General features: G+C 29.0%; 3 protein-coding genes across 12 annotated transcripts in view; 2 read left to right on the top strand and 1 right to left on the bottom strand.

Annotated features, from left to right (window-relative positions):
• The window catches only part of LOC141461427 (uncharacterized), a 43738-nt gene extending 39389 nt beyond the window's left edge, over positions 1-4349 (top strand). For all 7 annotated transcript variants that reach the window (XM_074142536.1, XM_074142533.1, XM_074142532.1 and 4 more), the window contains one exon: positions 87-4349. In XM_074142536.1, the coding sequence (XP_073998637.1) occupies positions 87-461 (375 nt within the window). In that variant the 3' untranslated portion in view covers positions 462-4349. The remainder of the gene's footprint in view (positions 1-86) is intronic.
• LOC141461426 (peroxisomal N(1)-acetyl-spermine/spermidine oxidase) lies at positions 4315-8352 on the bottom strand. Of its 3 annotated transcripts, XR_012462852.1 has the most exons (9): positions 8181-8352; positions 7940-8109; positions 7486-7694; positions 7076-7406; positions 6749-6992; positions 6430-6628; positions 6233-6353; positions 5364-5473; positions 4315-4714 (listed from the first exon to the last, which is right to left on the bottom strand). XR_012462852.1 is itself a non-coding variant. In XM_074142530.1 (8 exons), the coding sequence occupies exons 1-8, from the start codon at positions 8350-8352 to the stop codon at positions 4514-4516; spliced, it is 1647 nt and encodes a 548-aa protein (XP_073998631.1). In that variant the 3' UTR covers positions 4315-4513. The 3 variants fall into 3 exon arrangements, 2 of the variants coding, with proteins under 2 accessions (XP_073998631.1, XP_073998632.1); XM_074142530.1 differs by lacking the exon at positions 5364-5473; XM_074142531.1 differs by lacking the exons at positions 5364-5473; positions 6233-6353 and having other exon boundaries at positions 6486-6628.
• On the top strand, positions 5349-16957 carry LOC141461425 (protein TAPT1 homolog). 2 transcript variants are annotated; one of them, XM_074142528.1, is made up of 12 exons: positions 5349-5453; positions 9206-9369; positions 9465-9562; positions 9672-9834; positions 9965-10100; positions 10507-10604; positions 10688-10838; positions 11025-11194; positions 11348-11569; positions 12498-12716; positions 13609-13877; positions 14487-16957. In XM_074142528.1, the coding sequence occupies exons 1-11, from the start codon at positions 5393-5395 to the stop codon at positions 13849-13851; spliced, it is 1725 nt and encodes a 574-aa protein (XP_073998629.1). In that variant the 5' UTR covers positions 5349-5392; the 3' UTR covers positions 13852-13877; positions 14487-16957. The 2 variants fall into 2 exon arrangements, with proteins under 2 accessions (XP_073998629.1, XP_073998628.1); XM_074142527.1 differs by lacking the exon at positions 5349-5453 and adding an exon at positions 8897-9068.
• Positions 16958-18999: the final 2042 nt, after the last annotated feature.

Genomic DNA, 18999 nt, shown 5'->3' with positions numbered 1-18999 from the left:
TGTATATAGATATAATTTTTTTAATTTAATATTTTTTTTTTATTCTTCTTATTGGCACTAATAATTAATTTCATTTATGTCTATAGGCTTCTGATTCTGTGGTAGACGGTGAAGATAATGTTTTAGAGCTGCTGTCAAAACGTGACTTACAAGAAGACCAACAAAAATTGAACAATAATAATATAGAAGTGGAACGTTTGCGCAATGAATTAACGCGAGAGAGAGCTGCTTGGCAAATGGAGCGAGCTAGATGGGCCGATGAGAAAGGTCGTGTACTTATATATCAAAAGAAATTACAGTTAAATTATGTGCACATGTACAACAGAAATCGTGAACTGGAAGAAGAAATTGAAGCAATTAAAGTCAGTAAGACGTCTTCAACCAACAGTGTATTGGCCGATCTGGCCAGTAGTAATAAAGATTGCGGTAGGTCTATTGTTTCGCAAGGTATACAGTTGTAATGTTGTGTTCAATAATTTTCTCATTTTTTGTTATCCGTAATTGATTTTTCTAAACGATTATTTTCGTTCTGAAAAATTAAACACATTGCCATTGCTTTTGTTTTGACCGAAAGACTTATTCAAAATGATTATTACTATAATTAGTTTACAAACATATTTTCCTGGACTGTAAACAAATGAAATATCAAATACCTTAAAATCTTATACCGTAGCCGTAAAAAGCAAATACTACGAGTACGTCTCTAAACTTATTCATCAACATAAACGTAGTTCCTGTGGTTTTAAAAGGACCTTTTTTTCAAATAGGTAGAATATTCCTGTGATGTTAAATTAAAAATAGAAAAAACTGTGACTGATTTTATAGTTTTAAAAACATTCATAATTTTTAAATAATTACAACATTTCGAAAAAATTAATGCAAATTTGAATTTTGGTGGACAGATCTTGTATCTTAAAAAACGAAATTGTATTTAATGCAATATTTCCATTGTTCTTATTAGAAAATTTAAGTGATTTCTTGTTTTTTATTTTTTCTCAAAGTACTTTGGATATTTTTGTCCAAAATTAAGGAGAACTATAAAAGTAAACGCTTTGTATATTTTTACACGATATGTAAAGCTGTTTTTATTACAATTCATTTTTTCTTGTGATTCGCAAAATTTGTACATAAATTAAAAAACTTTTTGTACATAAACTATGTATAGTTTTTTTTTTTATATATATAAAGTGTCACCTGCGTACGTCTCTTAGTGCTCCACTGTTTGCCGGACCGTGTTCTCATTACAGACAATGTATTTGATCAATAGTCTGTGAGGCTTAAAAAAACAAAATAATAAAAATATGGGCAGCAAGCTGGAATCGAAGCAGGACTATCTGTACTTGAATTCTTTTTCTTACAAAGATTCATATTGCATTCCCTGCTTTCGGATAGAAGAGAACGAGCAAGTATATGATTTTATACATTCTTTTAAGCAATATTTCTAATTTTTGTAATTGTCTTCGATTACTTTTTCAAGTCTCAGTTCTTTGAAGTCTAATATGAAAATATTACAGTAATTATTTAATAAACTAAATTTTCTTTATACATAGAATTTCCTGTAATGTATAAGTCCTAAAAAATCAAAAGTTTTTTAAAAGATTGGATTTTCTCTTCTCATTATTCAGGGTTGAAGGAGTGTCATCATCAATAGGTAGCGTCCTCTTGAAATCAGTTACTACTAGTTGTAATCACTACGTCATTAATTTTCTTGAACGGGGATTAACGAATAACTATTTAATTTGGTGTCTTGACGGGAATTTGCAAGGATTGAAAGTCTGAGAGTTAATTATTCTTATTTTCCATCTTTTAGTAATATCTTAACGCAAAAAGAATAAATAATTATATACTGTATTACTCAAATGATTTTTGATTTTCAAAATTTTAGGAAATGTAAGCAGTTACAAAATATAAAACGGAAATACAGAATGATGATCAGAGAAAGAAAAAAAGTTTAATTAAAATATTTTTCTCGCACGACTCAATCACAATTTCAAAAAGATCACAATTTGCAGTTTTCAAATCTGTGAGTAAGTTTCATAAAGAGAATTGATTAGTAAGTGGTTATAGAACTTTCTATGACCTAATGATTAAATTACTAGATATTTTTTTCAGAAGTTGATATCCTCTGATAGAGGAAGGTTGGTAGGTGTGGGAAGTTAATTAGTTGGTGATGTTTGTTCGAAAACTAATCAATAACACTGGATCCTCTCAGAATGTAATAACACTTTAATAAATATAAATACGAAATAACTAAAAAATAATATGTTATCTTCAGTAATTCGCCTAATTCAAAGCTGCTCCATTCTGGTAAATATCAATTTCTTAAAAATAATATATCCTCTAATAAAAAAGATAATTTTTTAATAACATATAAACTATTGAGATCAAATTGTGTCCGCCGCTGATGAAAGGTAAACAGCTTATTGTTAGCAACACAAGAATAATGACTCGATAATAATTATTTCTGTTAAATAATATATTTATATAAAGAATCAAAATTTATACTAATTTTTTAAGAATAATAGGGTAACGAAAAAATTTTCGCAAAAAAAAAAAATTAAAAAATACATAATTTTACAAAGCTTTAAATTAACCAATATTTTTTACATTATTAACATAAATTATACATTATTTTGTTTATATTTCATATTTAAATTTTGAATATATATTTACAGCAGTAATTATCGCAGCACGCTTCATCATAGGTGAGACTAGATGAAGTTTCTTTTTATTTAGAAAAGCTTTATAAAACATATTCTGTCATAAAAAATATGTGATTCACATGTACGAAATTACTTTAAAATTCGCTCATTAATCTACAGACTAGTTTATTCATATATCAAGTAGTCTTTTCAGTAATGACTGGTAAATTTATACTATTTGCAAAAAATAAATAAAATTAACAATAAAAAAAGATCACAGTTTATGGCCTACAAAATGCACATCATATAAAATAAACACATAGGCAATTTAAAACTCTAATTATTAATTGTATAAAGATGCAGCTTACATCTTTGTGCGAAGACTAAAATTCTTCCTATTGTGTTGTTAGTCACTAATTTCTTAAAAAATAACTTAAAAAAAATAAAGAAAATGGTTGTTTCTAAGTGTACGCTTTTAAGATAATGAGAGCAAAGTAAAAATAAAAATTAACCTTGAATTTAAAAAAAAGGTTTACAAAAATATATAAATTATGGTAGTACTTCATTCTAAACAAAATTTCAACCCTTTTATTTTAAAAATAAATAAGATTTCATATTTTCCACGGAGTTTCACTAAAAAAAAAACGAATAACACAATTTACACTACTTAAAGTATAAATATCACATGAAAAAAAATCTAAAAGCAAACGTTTTCTTAATAAAATATGTCACTATAAAGTACAATGTTCCCGGAAAATTGAATTAGTGAAGGTCAGAGAGACTTCATTTTTTCACTAAATGAATTCAAAATTAAACAACATTAATTAAATATAAAACTTCAAAAATATAAATAACCAATCTAGATAATTGATATTAAACAGCTTTATTTGCTTTTTTGGGATATCACTTTAACGGAGAGCGCATTTCCGAGCTACTGTTATCATCCGCAAAGCTTAAACTGTAGTAAAGAAATACACCAAGATATTAAATTATTGCCGACTTGGTAACATTTTTTTAAAAATAAAACCACAATACAAAATGAATAATTACTACGAGGATAACTATCATCAATATTTCGCTATCCTTGTAAAATAAATACTTCAAAACATCGGCAATACAATTTTTCATGAGAAAATACGTCAGATCTACCTGGAGATAAGCAATTGAAAATTAAATCCATATAAATGACTTTAAAAGGTTTCTAATAGTAGCAACGATTAAAATCTCATTCAGCACTTTTTAACTTTTCTCATTAAGCACTTGCATCTTGACAAATTCTCATTTGTTAAAGCTCCTCTGTTCCATACATCCTTGATAGTCTTCGCTAAAATTAAATTATTAATTTTTACAAAATAGTCTTATATGTATGAATAGCGATCACTCCTACTTAAATCAAACTTTTACTTTGGCTCAAATAATTATCTTTTCAGAAATGAATGTAAATCTGATAATATATGAACTGACAATAAAATTGTATTTAGAACAAAGTCAGCCCACTGAATTAATATATTTTTAAAAAGAATTATACTTAAAATAAATATATTACAAAGATATGACAGCACCAGTTTTCATATTTTCAATTAAAACTGAAATTTCTTTATAAATAAATGACTTTCTAGTTCATTTCTTTCAACTGTATCCGTAGGGAAATAATCAAGTGCACAAAGTCATATTTTCTTTTCCTTTTTTTTTTTTTTTTTTTTTTTTTTTAAACAGATAGTTCAAATACTTTTCCAGATTACTGTTTTTAAAATTGCACAACTGCAACCACAATCCCAACATTTGCTCACAGTAGAACACTAAGGCAAAAACAGTCTTTTCAACACTGTTATGAATTGAAACACATTTTCTTTTCTTAAGTAATGAATACTTCATATGGAATAATCATCTAATGAGATGCCTCTTATCCAAGATGAAAGATCTGCTGTATCTGGGCAAGCCATGGCGACAGAAGTGTCCAACCTGTCAGCATCTAACAATGTTTGCGCACACGCTCTTCCAGACAGATATGCACCATGTACGGTCGAATAAAAACTTGAGTGAGTATGTTCCCCAGCAAACAATACTTTTGCCTAAATGCATAAAAACAAAAAAAAAGAAGCAATTATGGCTTTATCCAAAAGACGAACATGATAAAATATACTAAAACACCTATTGCCCTATTGCAAAAAGCCTGAAGTGGACTAAGTGGCTTTAAATTTAGAGATTCCGTAATAAATAGCTCTCCATATACACGGGAATATGTGAAACCCTAACCGTACAAGCATTGCTTTTTTTGTACTTTCTTCGTCGTAAATAAAAATTATTTAGCTTAATTATTTATTAAAATAAAAATTTAACTTTACAGTAATCTTGATCATTGACATTTTGGCTAATTGGCACACCGACCAGCTCTTATAGTTCCAAATATTTGTAATAAAATTTCCATTATAAAAATAAGCGTATAGTAATAAATGCAAAAGTGCAATAATCAAAACTTCACATACGAATATAATAAGAAGCCAAAATTAAATACAAAAAATATTAGTAAAATATTCAAATAAACAATTATTTCAATTGCTATTAAAGAACAACTTAATAAAGACAAGCTGTACGTGATATCAGAAGTTATCAGTAATTTACCTGTTCCAATATAAAATGTTATCATTCAATTGAATGCAATATAATAATTTTTAGATAACAATGTTATTCATTAAAATTAAAAATAATATTATATGTTACCAGTTCTTTCGTAATAGTAAACAATTAATATGTCAAAACATAGAAAGCTTTTTTCAAAGAAGCCATCTGAAAAGCCGATTTCTGATGAAGGTGAGCTTTCATTCCATTATCTAAAATATTTTGGTACTATTATTATACTTTTTTTATTAATTAATTTTTAATGTTTTTAAATTTTTTTTTAAAGGAAGCAATGCTGTAAGTTTCTTTAGATATGTAGGACAAAAGAGGTTTTGAAAGAACCTCTAGTTTTCGTATCACATACAAAAACATACATATGTATATTTTATCTTATTATTTCGTTTACACTTTCAGTTTGGCAACTACTAGATAAGTGCTACATGCTTAGAACCAAGAATTTATTTTTGCTTTGCTTGAACGGAAATTAAACATACTATACACTAAAAATGCGCGGTCATTTCTGAAATTTTCAATGGGCATTTTATGAAGCTAATGAATTAAATTTGAATTAGTAATAACAGAAATATACCGTGTAAGCTTAAAAATTTGATTAAGTGTTCAGAATTTGCTCCTATCTTAACTGGGTTTAAAATGTTTCAGCTGGGCATAGACGCGAAAAAACATTTAATAGACCTTGCAAATAATATGTTACGAGGAAACACTTATTTTGAGTAAATAATGCAGAGAGACACTTATGTTCAGTGAGCACATGCGCTGCGCATTGTATGACCCACGAAAGAGAGATACTGAATTTCATTTGGATGAGTAGAATTATAATGCGACTAAGAGAAGGTTTTACTTGCAAATATTGGATTGTTTATCTGAAGAATACGTTGAAGGGATAAAGAAAATTCGTAGACTATTTAAGGATACTTGACTGAAAGGTTTTGAACAATTAAAAATTAGCACACCTTATTTTGTGCCATGTCGATGTAGAGAGGCTGCGCCAAATTTTCAATATCACATTGGCTGGCGCCAACAGCCATGGCCGTGTATGACCCTCTAGTATGAGGTTCCTTTCTCCAGTTCGTACTAAACATATTCAACGACTACATCATGGGTTGAATAGTACTTTGTCATGCAAAGACAAAAACATAAGGGCACGAACCTTACACACGATTTCGGTTTAGGTACAAATGGATCATTTAGAAACCTTCGTAATACCAATGTACATTTTTCAGCAACCTCCGATTCTGGTAAAGTTTCCATGTATTCTGCTTCCTTTCCAGAGATCCAACCTAACAATACTGTCTCATTTACTTTCGAAAATGAGTATATTTTCTTGTACCAGCTTTCTGAAATTTCATCTGTAAATAAATATAGTTTATGGTTAGATTATTTACATTACTTTCTACAAAATAATTAAATTTAATGCTATTCAGTTTATTTTTAAATAACATTTTGGAAGAATATACTTTTTGAATTACCTTTTGCCGTAGGATCGTGACTCCATAGTAGCATTACTTCTGAAATATCCGGATGTAAAAAAGGTCTATCATAGGAAAGAAATATTTTATCTACAGTACCAAATAAGAGTTTATCAATCGCTTCTTGTTTGTGAGGAGGAAGTTGCGGAATAAACAGACTATCTGCTCTATCTTTAAGTACTCCCAGCGGTATTGTACATATAACATGTTCAGCAAGAAAACGTGAACCATTTTCACAACTCACCTATAGTAAAAGATTTTCTGAATTCAGACAAGGACCTTAGAAATTACTTTATGAAAAAATGGAGAATTTTATGAAGAAGAAACCTCAACTGGCATCGAAACAGCATCTGCGGAAGCACCTTTTTCGCTGTTCCTCCGCGATACAGAAGGTGTAAGCTGGGAACTATTGCCTAATTCTGATCCAACTACAGTTCTTTCCGAATCATCTGAAGCTCCATCATCTTCACCAGTCCAATCAGAAGGAGCCCATCTTATGGTCGTTACTGCATGATTTTTAAGAATTTTCTCAGATGGAATGTCTTTCGATGCTGGTTCGAGAATGCTACTGTAACCGGAAGGCAATGATATGTTACCGCCTTGGAGCTCAGTGTAGCTGCCTAATTCTAGAAGATCAATGTCGGACATTGTGTCACATCTATCAAAAAAAAAAAAAAAAATTTCAACAGTAAGAGAAATTACCACCTAAAACGCTATGAAACAATTTTTTTTCTCACCCACTAATACATGTTTCTCTTTTGAGCAAACAGTCAAAAATGAGCCTCCTTAGTCTTCTTTCTTCTGGTTCTGATATTCTTTCTAAGTAAAGAGCTATTTCAAGTTCTATATGTTCACCTACACTCTCAATCCCAGCAGGTGGTAAATATTGACACAAAAAATACTCTTCACACCTATGTAAGAAGCACATGTATGCTTCGTAAATTTCCTGTGTACAAGAAAATTCTGTTAGTATAGCTTACAGAGAAAATTTATAGGCACAGGAACAAAACAAAAACAAACAAGAAACATGTGAAATATAAATGCTACAGCTAATTCAATAAATTATTGTTTAACAGTTAACTGAAGCAGGTAAAAGACGCCAACGAAAAAAGCGCTATAATTATAAAATTAAGTGAAGTTCGAATACATACAAATTAATTGCTGGGCATTTGTAAGCACTGAACGACCTACTTGCAATAAAGAAAAAGGCACTTGCTTTCCTTCTTCTGTAGCAGCTACTACTTTATGGGGTTTTGGTATTTGCACTATATCTATTAAGTTATTCACAACTGCCATTTCATACATAGGATTCCCAAGCACTCCATGGATCCAATTAGCACCAAGTTCAAGTTTTGAACCATCTGTAATCAAATTTACCTTTCAGATCGTAATCTAAATAAATTGTGAACATGAATTTAGAGTGATAGTTTACCTTTATCAATTGAAACAATTCGCCCACCAATTCTATTTCTTGCTTCTAGTACTAAGAAATCAGTCATATTATTGTTTGCTAGAAGACTGGCAGCAGAAAGACCTGCCATTCCTGCTCCAATAATAATTACTTTACATTTTACAGCTTCTTGAGCATCTTCTTTTGTTGCCATTACTCAGATTTCCCATACCCTACCCCAGTTTACTTTACACCGGCTGACTGATGAAGGCCTTGATTGTATAAAAAAAAAAATGGACAACTATAGTTTCTAAAACTCGCCACTTTTAGAATGCTACACCAAGGTTACAGCAATATGTTCACATATACCAGGCCAGAACTCATTTGTAATCGTGGTTACATAAATTTAAGTTGAGGAATTATAGAGTTAAGTCTTTTTATAAAAGCTATACTTGATGAAAGATTCACTAGAAAAGGATATCGAAGAAAATTAGATAAGTAATAAATATAACCTTTCAGCAGTAACAGCACTATTGCCTTCACGGCATGTCACTGTAAATATGTGTAGTTTCCAGAAACTTATTTTTGTATGAATTATTACATTTGTAAATCTTGACATTCTGTTAAAATTATTACTGCTTGTAATTCACTTTACGGCAAAAAACGTTATTATACCGAGTGAAATGATATGTGAACAAGTTATATGTTAATTTTATGTGAGAAGGTCTCCAGTATAAGATCCACCATTTCGATAAGAAATGACTGATTCTGATACAAGTTCAGAGAAAAGAATCAAATTCAGATCTATATCAACAACAGCTGATCCAAATTATGCATTCAATAGAGTGGAAGACATTTATCTGCCCAGGCCAAGATCGAAATCTGAACATAAATTTAAACTGCAGAAAGATGATTCCTCCGAAGAAGAGGGTTGGTTACTTCTTATAGATTTTTGGAAAGTATAGTAATTTTTAGTTAGTTTTGCAAAAGATAGTAGTACAAAAGATTCGTTAATATGAATTCGTTGAAATAGAATTCAGATTATTAAAAAGTTACTGTTACTTTAGATGATAGCAGTACTACGCTTTGGGAATTTCTTGGGGCAGAAGTGCATAGAAGTTATGTTCTTGAAAATGATGAAGAGCACTATTCCGCTAGAAGGGAAAAAGTATATTCTTTTATGAAAATTCCGAGAGAAGTTGAAAAGTTTATGATCTATGGCTTTATGCAGGTAAATTCCATTTTGTTCATTAAACTTTTTTTTAAAATAAAATTTTATGAAAATGTTAATTATTATTATGATTTTAATGTATCTTTGTTTTATAGTGTACAGACTCTTTTTTATTTGTGTATACGTTCTTGCCTATTCGTTTCGTACTTGCAGTTTGGACTTTAATCAAAAGACCATTTCAAGTATGTTTTGGGTGAGTTTTTGGTTGATTTGGAATAATTTCTGGTAAATGCATTCTTGTGCATGCTCTTTTGATGTCGCATTTTAACATTTTATACATCTAATCCGTTGCAATTTTACAGATCAGAATCTGCTTTAAATCCAGCTCAGATCTGCGACATCCTTAAAGGATGCATACTTGTAATATGCAGTTTTTTAATATCGTATGTAGACACCTCTATTATGTACCATCTGATCAAGAGTCAGTCGGTGATTAAACTGTACATATTTTATAATATGTTAGAGGTTTGTTTTTTGTGTTCATATTCTATTGTATATAGTAAAGTAAAGTTGTATATATTTCATTCCGTATTTGGTATCAGCATTTATAAATATTAGAGATTTTATTTTTAATTTTATTACTATTATTTTTGAGGTGGGCGATAGACTATTTTCTGCTTTTGGTCAAGATGTTATAGACGCCCTTTTTTGGACCTCCACTGAACCAAGAGATAGAAAGAGAGAGCACCTTGGAACTATTCCTCATCTCTTATTTGCTGTCATTTATGTCTGTATCCTTTGAATCAAATTCTATATAATACATACTTCCTACTGACTGCAGTGTTTTCTACTGGCTCATAATTTTTAAAGAGGTAACATTTTTTTTTAAGGTAAATGATATTTGGAAGTGGCCAGAAAAAGTTTTTTTTAAATATAAAATTGTTATTGTTGCTCTTCGTTTCGGGTACCATTGGTGCGTTCATCTACTGATCTTACTTCTTAAGGGCATTACGGAACACTTAGAATCATAATATTTTTTACCTAACGAGTAGAATTTAGAAGAGAATTTACCAAGTATATTATTTAGATGTGGTTATTTGAAAAAGAAATTCTGCCAAATTCAAACATTAAAAATATTCATTTATGTATAAATATATATATGTAGAAAAATCTGTGTTTTGCCTTTACATAAAACAGTTCTTCATGCCTTGCTAGTATTGTGCCAGGCAACGACCCTTAATGTTGCCATCAACTCTAGCAATAAGGCCCTCCTAACAATTATGATCTCTAATAATGTAAGTTATACAAAATATTACCTTAATTTTATTTAATTGGATTGATTATAGTAAACCATTTTACGATATTCTTTTTTTTTTAGTTCGTAGAATTAAAAGGAAGTGTTTTTAAGAAGTTTGATAAGAACAATTTATTCCAAGTAGCCTGCAGCGATATCAGGGAGCGTTTTCATTTTTTCATTTTGCTTTTCATTGTGGTCATGCAGACAATGAAAGAGTATGCCTGGAAAGAGGGTAAGTATCTATTTATTGACTAAATAGTCGTAAGGTCGTAAATTCTTTTATTAAATGTACAATTGGTTGGTAGGACATTTGGTGATGATAGGGGGATTTCGCTGCCAAATCCACCAGCATAGTGAATATATAAGTTTCTTAGGAAATTGTGAAACATTTACTAAAATTTTCTGTATATTTTCACAGAGACATTGTGGGTGCTTTTTCCTGATTGCACTCTAGTAATAATATGCGAAATTTTAGTTGATTGGATCAAACATGCTTTTATCACCAGATTCAATGAACTACCTGTAGATGTGTACCGGGACTATACCCTTTCTCTCGCCTACGATATGGCGCAAACAAGACATAAAAACGTATGTTTTTTTTAGTGTTGTTTAAATTTCCTTTATTAGTTTCATTTTTAGGTTATAATTATATTGTATTTACTTGCAGATCTTTAATTAAAAGCAATTAATTTTTATTAATTTTAATTTTTGTTTATTTCTAAGTGTTTGTTTTTATTGCAGGCATTTTCAGATCATTCTGATCTGGTTGCAAGAAGAATGGGATTCATTCCTTTACCTCTGGGAGTTGTAATGATACGGGTGTTTAGTTCTTGTGTTCGAGTAACTAGTCCTTCTTCGTTCATAGTTGCTGTTGTAGTCTACGTTACGTTGCATTCAGTTTGTATCTCAAACAATCTACTGATATTGTCAAAAGCATGCGACCTTATGGATAGACATCAGCAGGTATCTATTATAGTTTACTTTTATATTCTATTAAATCTTAGTGGAAGTATTAAAATCGTGTTGTATAGCTGTAAGATACATAAAAAGATCACAAAATGAGGCAATTTTTTTTTCTTAATTTAAAATCAAGTTAAAAACTGGGTTTTTACACCTGAAATTTATTCATAAAAAAAGAGATCTTTTAAAGAGATTAGGTTGTGCTAGGTGTGTGTAAATAAGTAAAAAAATAAAAGAATTAAACAAACTTACGTTGACGTTTAGCGACGATGGGAAATCTTTAACGAAATAGACCGTAATTTGTACGATTTTTCAAAAATAGTTCCAATGATTTCTTTTGCTTAATTCTAAATATATAAATGTTTATTACTTTTATTTAACATAATTTTCCATTAAACTGTTTAAGCTGGAGGTGAGAAGTTTTAAACTCTCTACAGAATAGTCGTTTTAGTTTAGTTTAAGGTAATCACGTAGTAATGTAATCAATTTGTACCTCCGAAGCGAGCACTTGATTACAAACTGCTGCTTTTGAATTTGTTATAGTTTCAATTTCTTCAATTTAACTTTAAAATTAGATTTATTTGTATGGCTTTATTCTAAAATAAAGATCCGAATTCAGCCCCTGATTTTTTCTCAAATAGAACTCTCGTTAAATTTTTTTTTCTTCTCTGCCAGTGGTTGTAAAATCATGTACTTGAGAATTTTGAAATTCTTATACTAGTGCCGGACTACTCTTGTAGCTGTTATATTATTTAATTAATTAGATCGATTTGTTTCTATACAGAATTATCTATTTTTTTTTGTTGTAAATAATTTGATGATAAGTATGTCGTGCAATTGTCCAAAATAATTATTTCTATTTCTTTCTCGGATCCAGAAGGAATAAATATGTAATGTCTTAGTTAGTTTCTCATTATGAAATGCTTTTTAGGAAAGAGAAAAAGAAGAAAAGCGTCCAAACAGTAAAGACATAGCTACTAGTCCTACTCGGCCAGTGTTATCCAATTCTAACGCTGTTAGTACTTCAACTACCGTTATTTCCTCTTCAAAGGCTTGTGGTGAACAGAAATCGGTTAGACTTTCTACAACTCCCGAACATATTGGTCAACCCTCAAATCTTACATCTACAGCCATCTTTGCTAATTCTACGGTATTTAAGAAATTATTATTTATTTTGTGACCTTTATTGGATAGTTTTATATATATCGCTGCAAGTTCAAACACTGAAGTGTTTAAAGAAAGTTAAGAAGTGCTTAAACACCTTTTTTTTTATATATATTTTATAAACAGGTCACTATTCAAAATAACAACGCAATGTTGCAGTTATATACATATAGAAAGGAAAAGAAGGCGTACGGACTCTTAGAAAGAGTAGAAATGTATAAGCAGGAAGCCATTAACTAAAACATTATGAACAACCAATTTAACCTTACCTCTGGTACACATTTTGAAGTCGTAACTGAGCACAAAAACAAAAAGCACTAATATACTAGCATTTTGCCATGTAATTTACTTAAAGATAACTTATTTACTCATTTGTTAAATGATGAGAGTCACGTACTCATCGATAACTTATTGAATTCCCCTACCCCCACAGCTTTACTATTATTAACTATTACACATGCACTCTAAACTTACAGAACCCTTTAACAAGTACTTTCATTAATTTTATTTCATTGTTACAATGGTTTACAATTCAATAATTTTTTAAATAACAATTTACATAACCTTCCCCATTCAGACAGCAAGTGTAGTGCGAGACGGAAATTGAAAAGTCGAAATCTCTACACCAATCTGATCAATCTACCTTTGATTTTGCATGAAAGCCCGAAACCAGTCAGGGATACAGTAGATAAGCATGCAACACGGATAAAATCAAAAATATTATCCAGAATTGCGGACATAAACACATTTCAAGTCTTTAATATCTTAAAATGTAACTGCATTCATAATTTTTAGTTTTTTATTTATTTACTTGAATTTAACTTAACAGTTAACATTAAAATAATTAGGTTAATATTTTATTTATTTCTTAATCATAGGTAAGCATGCACGATGTATGTCTAAATGAAGAAATGCTACGTGTGGGGGTTAAAACATTGGAAAGTATTGGTGAAGATGAACTGATGTCTCGTTCACAGCCGAATATGGAAGTCGTAATGTCTGAATGTAGCAACCATTCAGTGGCATTAGGCGAACAAGATGGACTGTTAAAAAGAGCCGAATCAGAACCTTCTCTTCTGACTGCTTTACAAGAAACTGCGTGCCAACAAACTACAGTATAGTATGAGCTTAAAATCTCTAGATTCAGGTAATTGTTAAAATAATTTTAATGTGTTTTTCGTGTGTGAGACAAATGATTTATCAAACTTTAGTATTTCTTCTTTAAATATGGTGAATTGTAACTTAATAGCATTTTGCTTGACCTAATGAATTTCACCTAAAATTTGTACTTTTTAAATATATTTTTTAAAGAATTGAAAAAAAAAAATCTTAATTTACTTGCATTGCGAAGCTGATTTTTAACGACTCAATTGGAACATATCTCCAGTCTTCGGGAATAGGTGATAAAAATGATTTATCAACTCCTCGACTGCTCAAAAATGTTTGCATTAGACTTTTGTTTTGCTCTGAACATTATATTTATAGTGATAGTTGTTTACCAGTAAACTTCACATCATAGAGGCTACATTTACAAACCATCTAATTAAAAAAGTAGCTATCACTTTTGATGAAATTTCGTTCGTGCATATTACATATTATAGAGGTTCTTGCTGTGCGTCCCTCAGCCACTAACATTTAAAAAATTTCCTTGTTGGGGAAAAAATCTTTAGAATTGGATTTTGTTTTGTCAAAATATTATATAATTATTTTTACACTACATATAATTGCTTATTAATAATTTATTAATAAATTGCAGGTTAAACAAATTGATAGAAACTTCATAAGCCTTTTTCAGCGAGAAAACTTTCAATATTAGAATGTATGAAAAGGCAGAGTTTACTCTTACTAATTTTTAATTTCTGTTGCAATATACGGTTTCTGAGTATTGTATTGTATTCGCTAGTATTGTGGATTATTATAAATTGCATTCTTTTAAATATTGTTTTGCAATATTTTATTTTGTGATAACCTAAGGTCAAGGAGAAGTTGTAACATAAAAATTACTGCATACGAGTGGGTTACCTTACACATGTTGATATTCGATAAATTATAAAAAAAAAATCATACATTTCTTAAATATTGAAAGAATAATCTATATTGAACATTTAACACTGCGTGATGTTATATGGACAATAATTTAACTTCACTTTGTTAAATTAATATTTGTAAATATTGTTATAAAAGTTTAATTTATTATATATATATACACATATATATGAGGGAGAAATCTAAATTACAGTTTTTTTCTATTTTTAAAACATTTACGAATCTTAGGATTAATCTTAGTATGTACAATACTTAGATTAATACTTACTGATCAGGATTTTGTAAACAAAAGTTATTTATTTACTTGCTAGATATGTGATTAAATTGTTTATTATTGTATATGTATTTTTAAAGAGAGAATCGTCAACTACACTTTCCATAATTTCTATGTTAAAGAAATTTTTTGCCGAAAATAAGAAACACTGTGGTTCTTAGAATCGTATATTGAGTATTTTAAAATAATCCGAATTTTGTTTGCATAAACAAAACTTAACTTGAAGAAATATTACTTAATTAATGGAGTAATAATGTGAACCATATTATTAAAATTTGATTTTTAGGATTGTTATTATATTTTAGTACCTTGCTATTATGTATTATGTATTTATTATCTATTTATTGGATAAATTTTGCACAAATAATGTCAATTTGTTTAGCATTTATTGTCGCTTTAAGAAAACAGATTACCCATTAACTGGCGTTTTATAACTTGCAATGGTTGTGCAAAAATGTTTTGTGAAACTTACTATGGTTTGTTATTTATTATATTCTGTATAAAAAAAAAAAAAAAAAAAAATTGGCACTACAGGTGCAAGATTAGTTCATTGACTAATGGGAACGACAGCAATTTATACTTCGATTTAACTCGACCAAAATGTTATAATCCTTGAATTTTTAATGACCTGGAGAATGCCTTGCTCATAAAATGTAATGAGGCTCATCAAAGGAGTGCTAACACATAAAGCTTTATTCCTCTTAATGGAATATTACCCAGCGATTGAATACAAGAAGATGTAAAGGTAATATCACCTTTGGCTTCTTTTTCCTTTTTAAATATTGTGTATCTAAACTAAAAATGCATTATACGAAACTTTGTTAACAAGCATGAAAAAGGGTAGGACGACTATAAGTCGTTAAACAATTTTAGGAATCAAGATTCTCATGGCTGTTGGTCTCTGTTAATTCTTTCCTATAGATTATAATCAGCCATTTTTAACGAAACTATCCATTTAATTTATTTTCTTTTTAAGTAATAAAATTACTATTATTTATAACAAGACAATTTATTATAATTTAGCTAACTTGAACCGTCCTTAAGGTGCCCTAAAAGTTAAGTGAAGGTTTTTAGCCCTATCTGGTCATAAGAGGAACTTCTAATTGTATGAAAGAAGCTAAACTAGTGGTATATTTATACAGATAGAAATAGAAGTTGATTATTCTGACATTTAATACTCTAAAATTTTACGCCTACGCCATTCAAATTCTTACACTCAGGTGCTTTTGGAAAGTTGTTAATTTGTACAATAATGTTTGGTTTTTAATGGAGTATTAAGTGATTAATAAAAATAAAATGTAATTTTAAAATGGGCATCAATAATAGCCTTAATTATTATTTTAAACATAGTTAATGTAGGGTGCCAGTTTTTTCAGCTAAAACTAATGATGGTTGAAATTGAGTAAAAAATTATGATATATAGTTTGCAAAAGAGATAATCATTCTCTAAGCATTCAGGGTCTTTTTTTATGGAAATTTACTTCTTTAAATAACTTTTAACTGATTGAGGGAAGCTCCAGTTATTCTACTGATGAAAAAGAAACCGATTCCAAATACTGAAATCATCGTTGGCTTAATCTGTTGCGAGACCTATCTGCAATACTTATTGGATGATTTTTATAACTGGAAGTTTAAATAATTACTACTAAATGAAAATGTATTGAATTACAGCTGAAATAGTTATAATTTTTACTTTTTTAACTTTTTTTTTAACTTTGAGCATCATCCATAATGGACTTGTTGAAAAAAAAATTTTCAGTGTATAAGAATGAAAAAACTTAATTTTATAAAAGTAAACCACCCCGTATTTATTATAATCTCCATAACTTAAGATTCAGAGTTATAAGTCGAATATTGTTATTCTTAGAAGATTCAAATATAACAGTAATAAAATGTATAACTTACTACCTTTTTTTATTATGAATATATTCATCTATAAATTACATCCTCTATATATTATATCTCAATAAAGCCTTTTTTTCTGATCAATATTGGAATAAATAAATAATTTAAATTAAATACCTCGTTTCTGCACGCTTTTAAATCATTTTGTTTTATTTATTTTAAAAAAATCTTAATTTTATTTCAAACTATTTATTTTTTATTGTCTATACAATGAATACATTCTGTTTTCACATTAGGGTACATACATGCGTAATATTTTTTATTTAATTGCCAGTTCGACATTGCAAAATGTTCTTTCAAGCATAATACAATAAAAATTAATAATTATTAGTAGCTAGAAAGACAACTTGAAGCCAAGCTTCAACAAATCAGTAGTTTTTTTTAACTATATACATGACCACTTAAAATATTTCGTAAAAAGAAACAATTTGACATCAAAATGTGACAATTGTATAAACTATATTTCTCTAATGAAAAACCAGTTTTACACATGTATCATGTACACAAATTGTGCACTAAATCCATAGTTTGGCATAAAGCCCGCATGAAAAATAGGCATTACTTGTCTTTTCAGTGCACTAACAGAAAAATTAAGAATAATATTCATAAACTCTAATATTATTAAACATAAACATATTTTCTAACATCAAACATTTTTATAACTTCGTAATAATCCTTTAAATTAAAACAAAAGAACTCTGATATGATTTACAAATAGACTTTGAGAACGCATTACGCAAAAAAAAAGTACATTTTTTTGGTGTAATAAAAAGAAGTTAATTACCCGCAATAGGAAATTAAGAATTTAAAAAGATCTTTTCCTACTAATAAAATTTATTCAAAAAATCTAGAGAAAAGATTGGGAAAGTTAAGATATTGTGAAATAAGCGCTGCAGCCTGGTAGCCATTGGTTGAACTAATAGTGTGCTTTTTTAAGTATTTGTTTATTTATTTCTTTTTTAAGTAATAAAATAATTTTTTTAATTAAAAAAAATAATCATTAGGTGGTATTATATAATTATTAACAGATATGGGCAAAATTTAGGATAAAAAACAAGGTTTTTGTTTAATAATCAAAATAAATAGATCTTCCTTCTAGTGAGTGCACATTGTGATGGCGTGTACTTAAGTAATTTGTGTTCACAGGGTGGGAGGGTGGGGCATATAGCGATAATCTGTAATTGTAGAAATTTTAAGACCTGTTTGGAACGACCAGCAACCAGACAATGCTCTCTTCTAGAACGACATTTCAATTAATTCCATATACATATATATAGAAAGAATTTACATACATAGAATTTTTTATTATAGAATTTGTCTAGAATGCTGTTTCAATTTTTTTTTACTTTTTTAATGGAAGCCATCTTGATACATTACTATAACATTCAGACTTATAAATATGTTGAACAATATTTAAAGAAGAGACGAGCAACAAATCGTCCTACTCTCCTCCGTCTCACAGACGATACTAAACTGAAATTGTTCTTACCATTACAATTTTGTAGACTTCGAACTTAATTATAAAAATTGCATTGCAACGCTATCTAGCGAACATCGTATAAACTATTTAGTTTAAGCTAGCGCCGCTAGATAGCATGAAAATGCTGCTTTAAGTTTTTTCCAATTTGTATTTTTATTAAAACTAAAATAGCATTTTTGCTAAAAAAATGAAAGTCAGTGCCTCCTGGCGGCACTAGTTGAAACTATTAAAAAAGTTAGTTCATGCGTTTGCCGCTAGATAGCATGAGAATACTGATTAAGTTTTTTTAAATTTGTATTTTATTAAACTAAAATTGCATTTTATTAAAAAATGAAAATCAGTGCCTCCTGGCGACAACAGTTAGAACTAATAAAAAGATTAGTTCAGGCTTTAGCCGTTAGATAGCATGGAAATGCTAATTTCATTACTTATGGTCTTAAAAGAGCCGAATAACAATTTGAATATTTTATTAAGCTTAACTCTATCTAAATACATTTTGATGTATCACCCTAAACATTTTAATAATCATGATATTAATAATCATTTAATATAATATAATAATCA

Source organism: Rhodnius prolixus, unplaced genomic scaffold (assembly GCF_049639745.1).
Source record: "Rhodnius prolixus isolate KJV_2025 unplaced genomic scaffold, Rpr scaffold_6, whole genome shotgun sequence".
In the NCBI taxonomy this organism is placed as follows: Eukaryota; Metazoa; Arthropoda; class Insecta; order Hemiptera; family Reduviidae; genus Rhodnius; species Rhodnius prolixus.
This window is presented reverse-complemented; position numbering and strand designations above follow the sequence as displayed.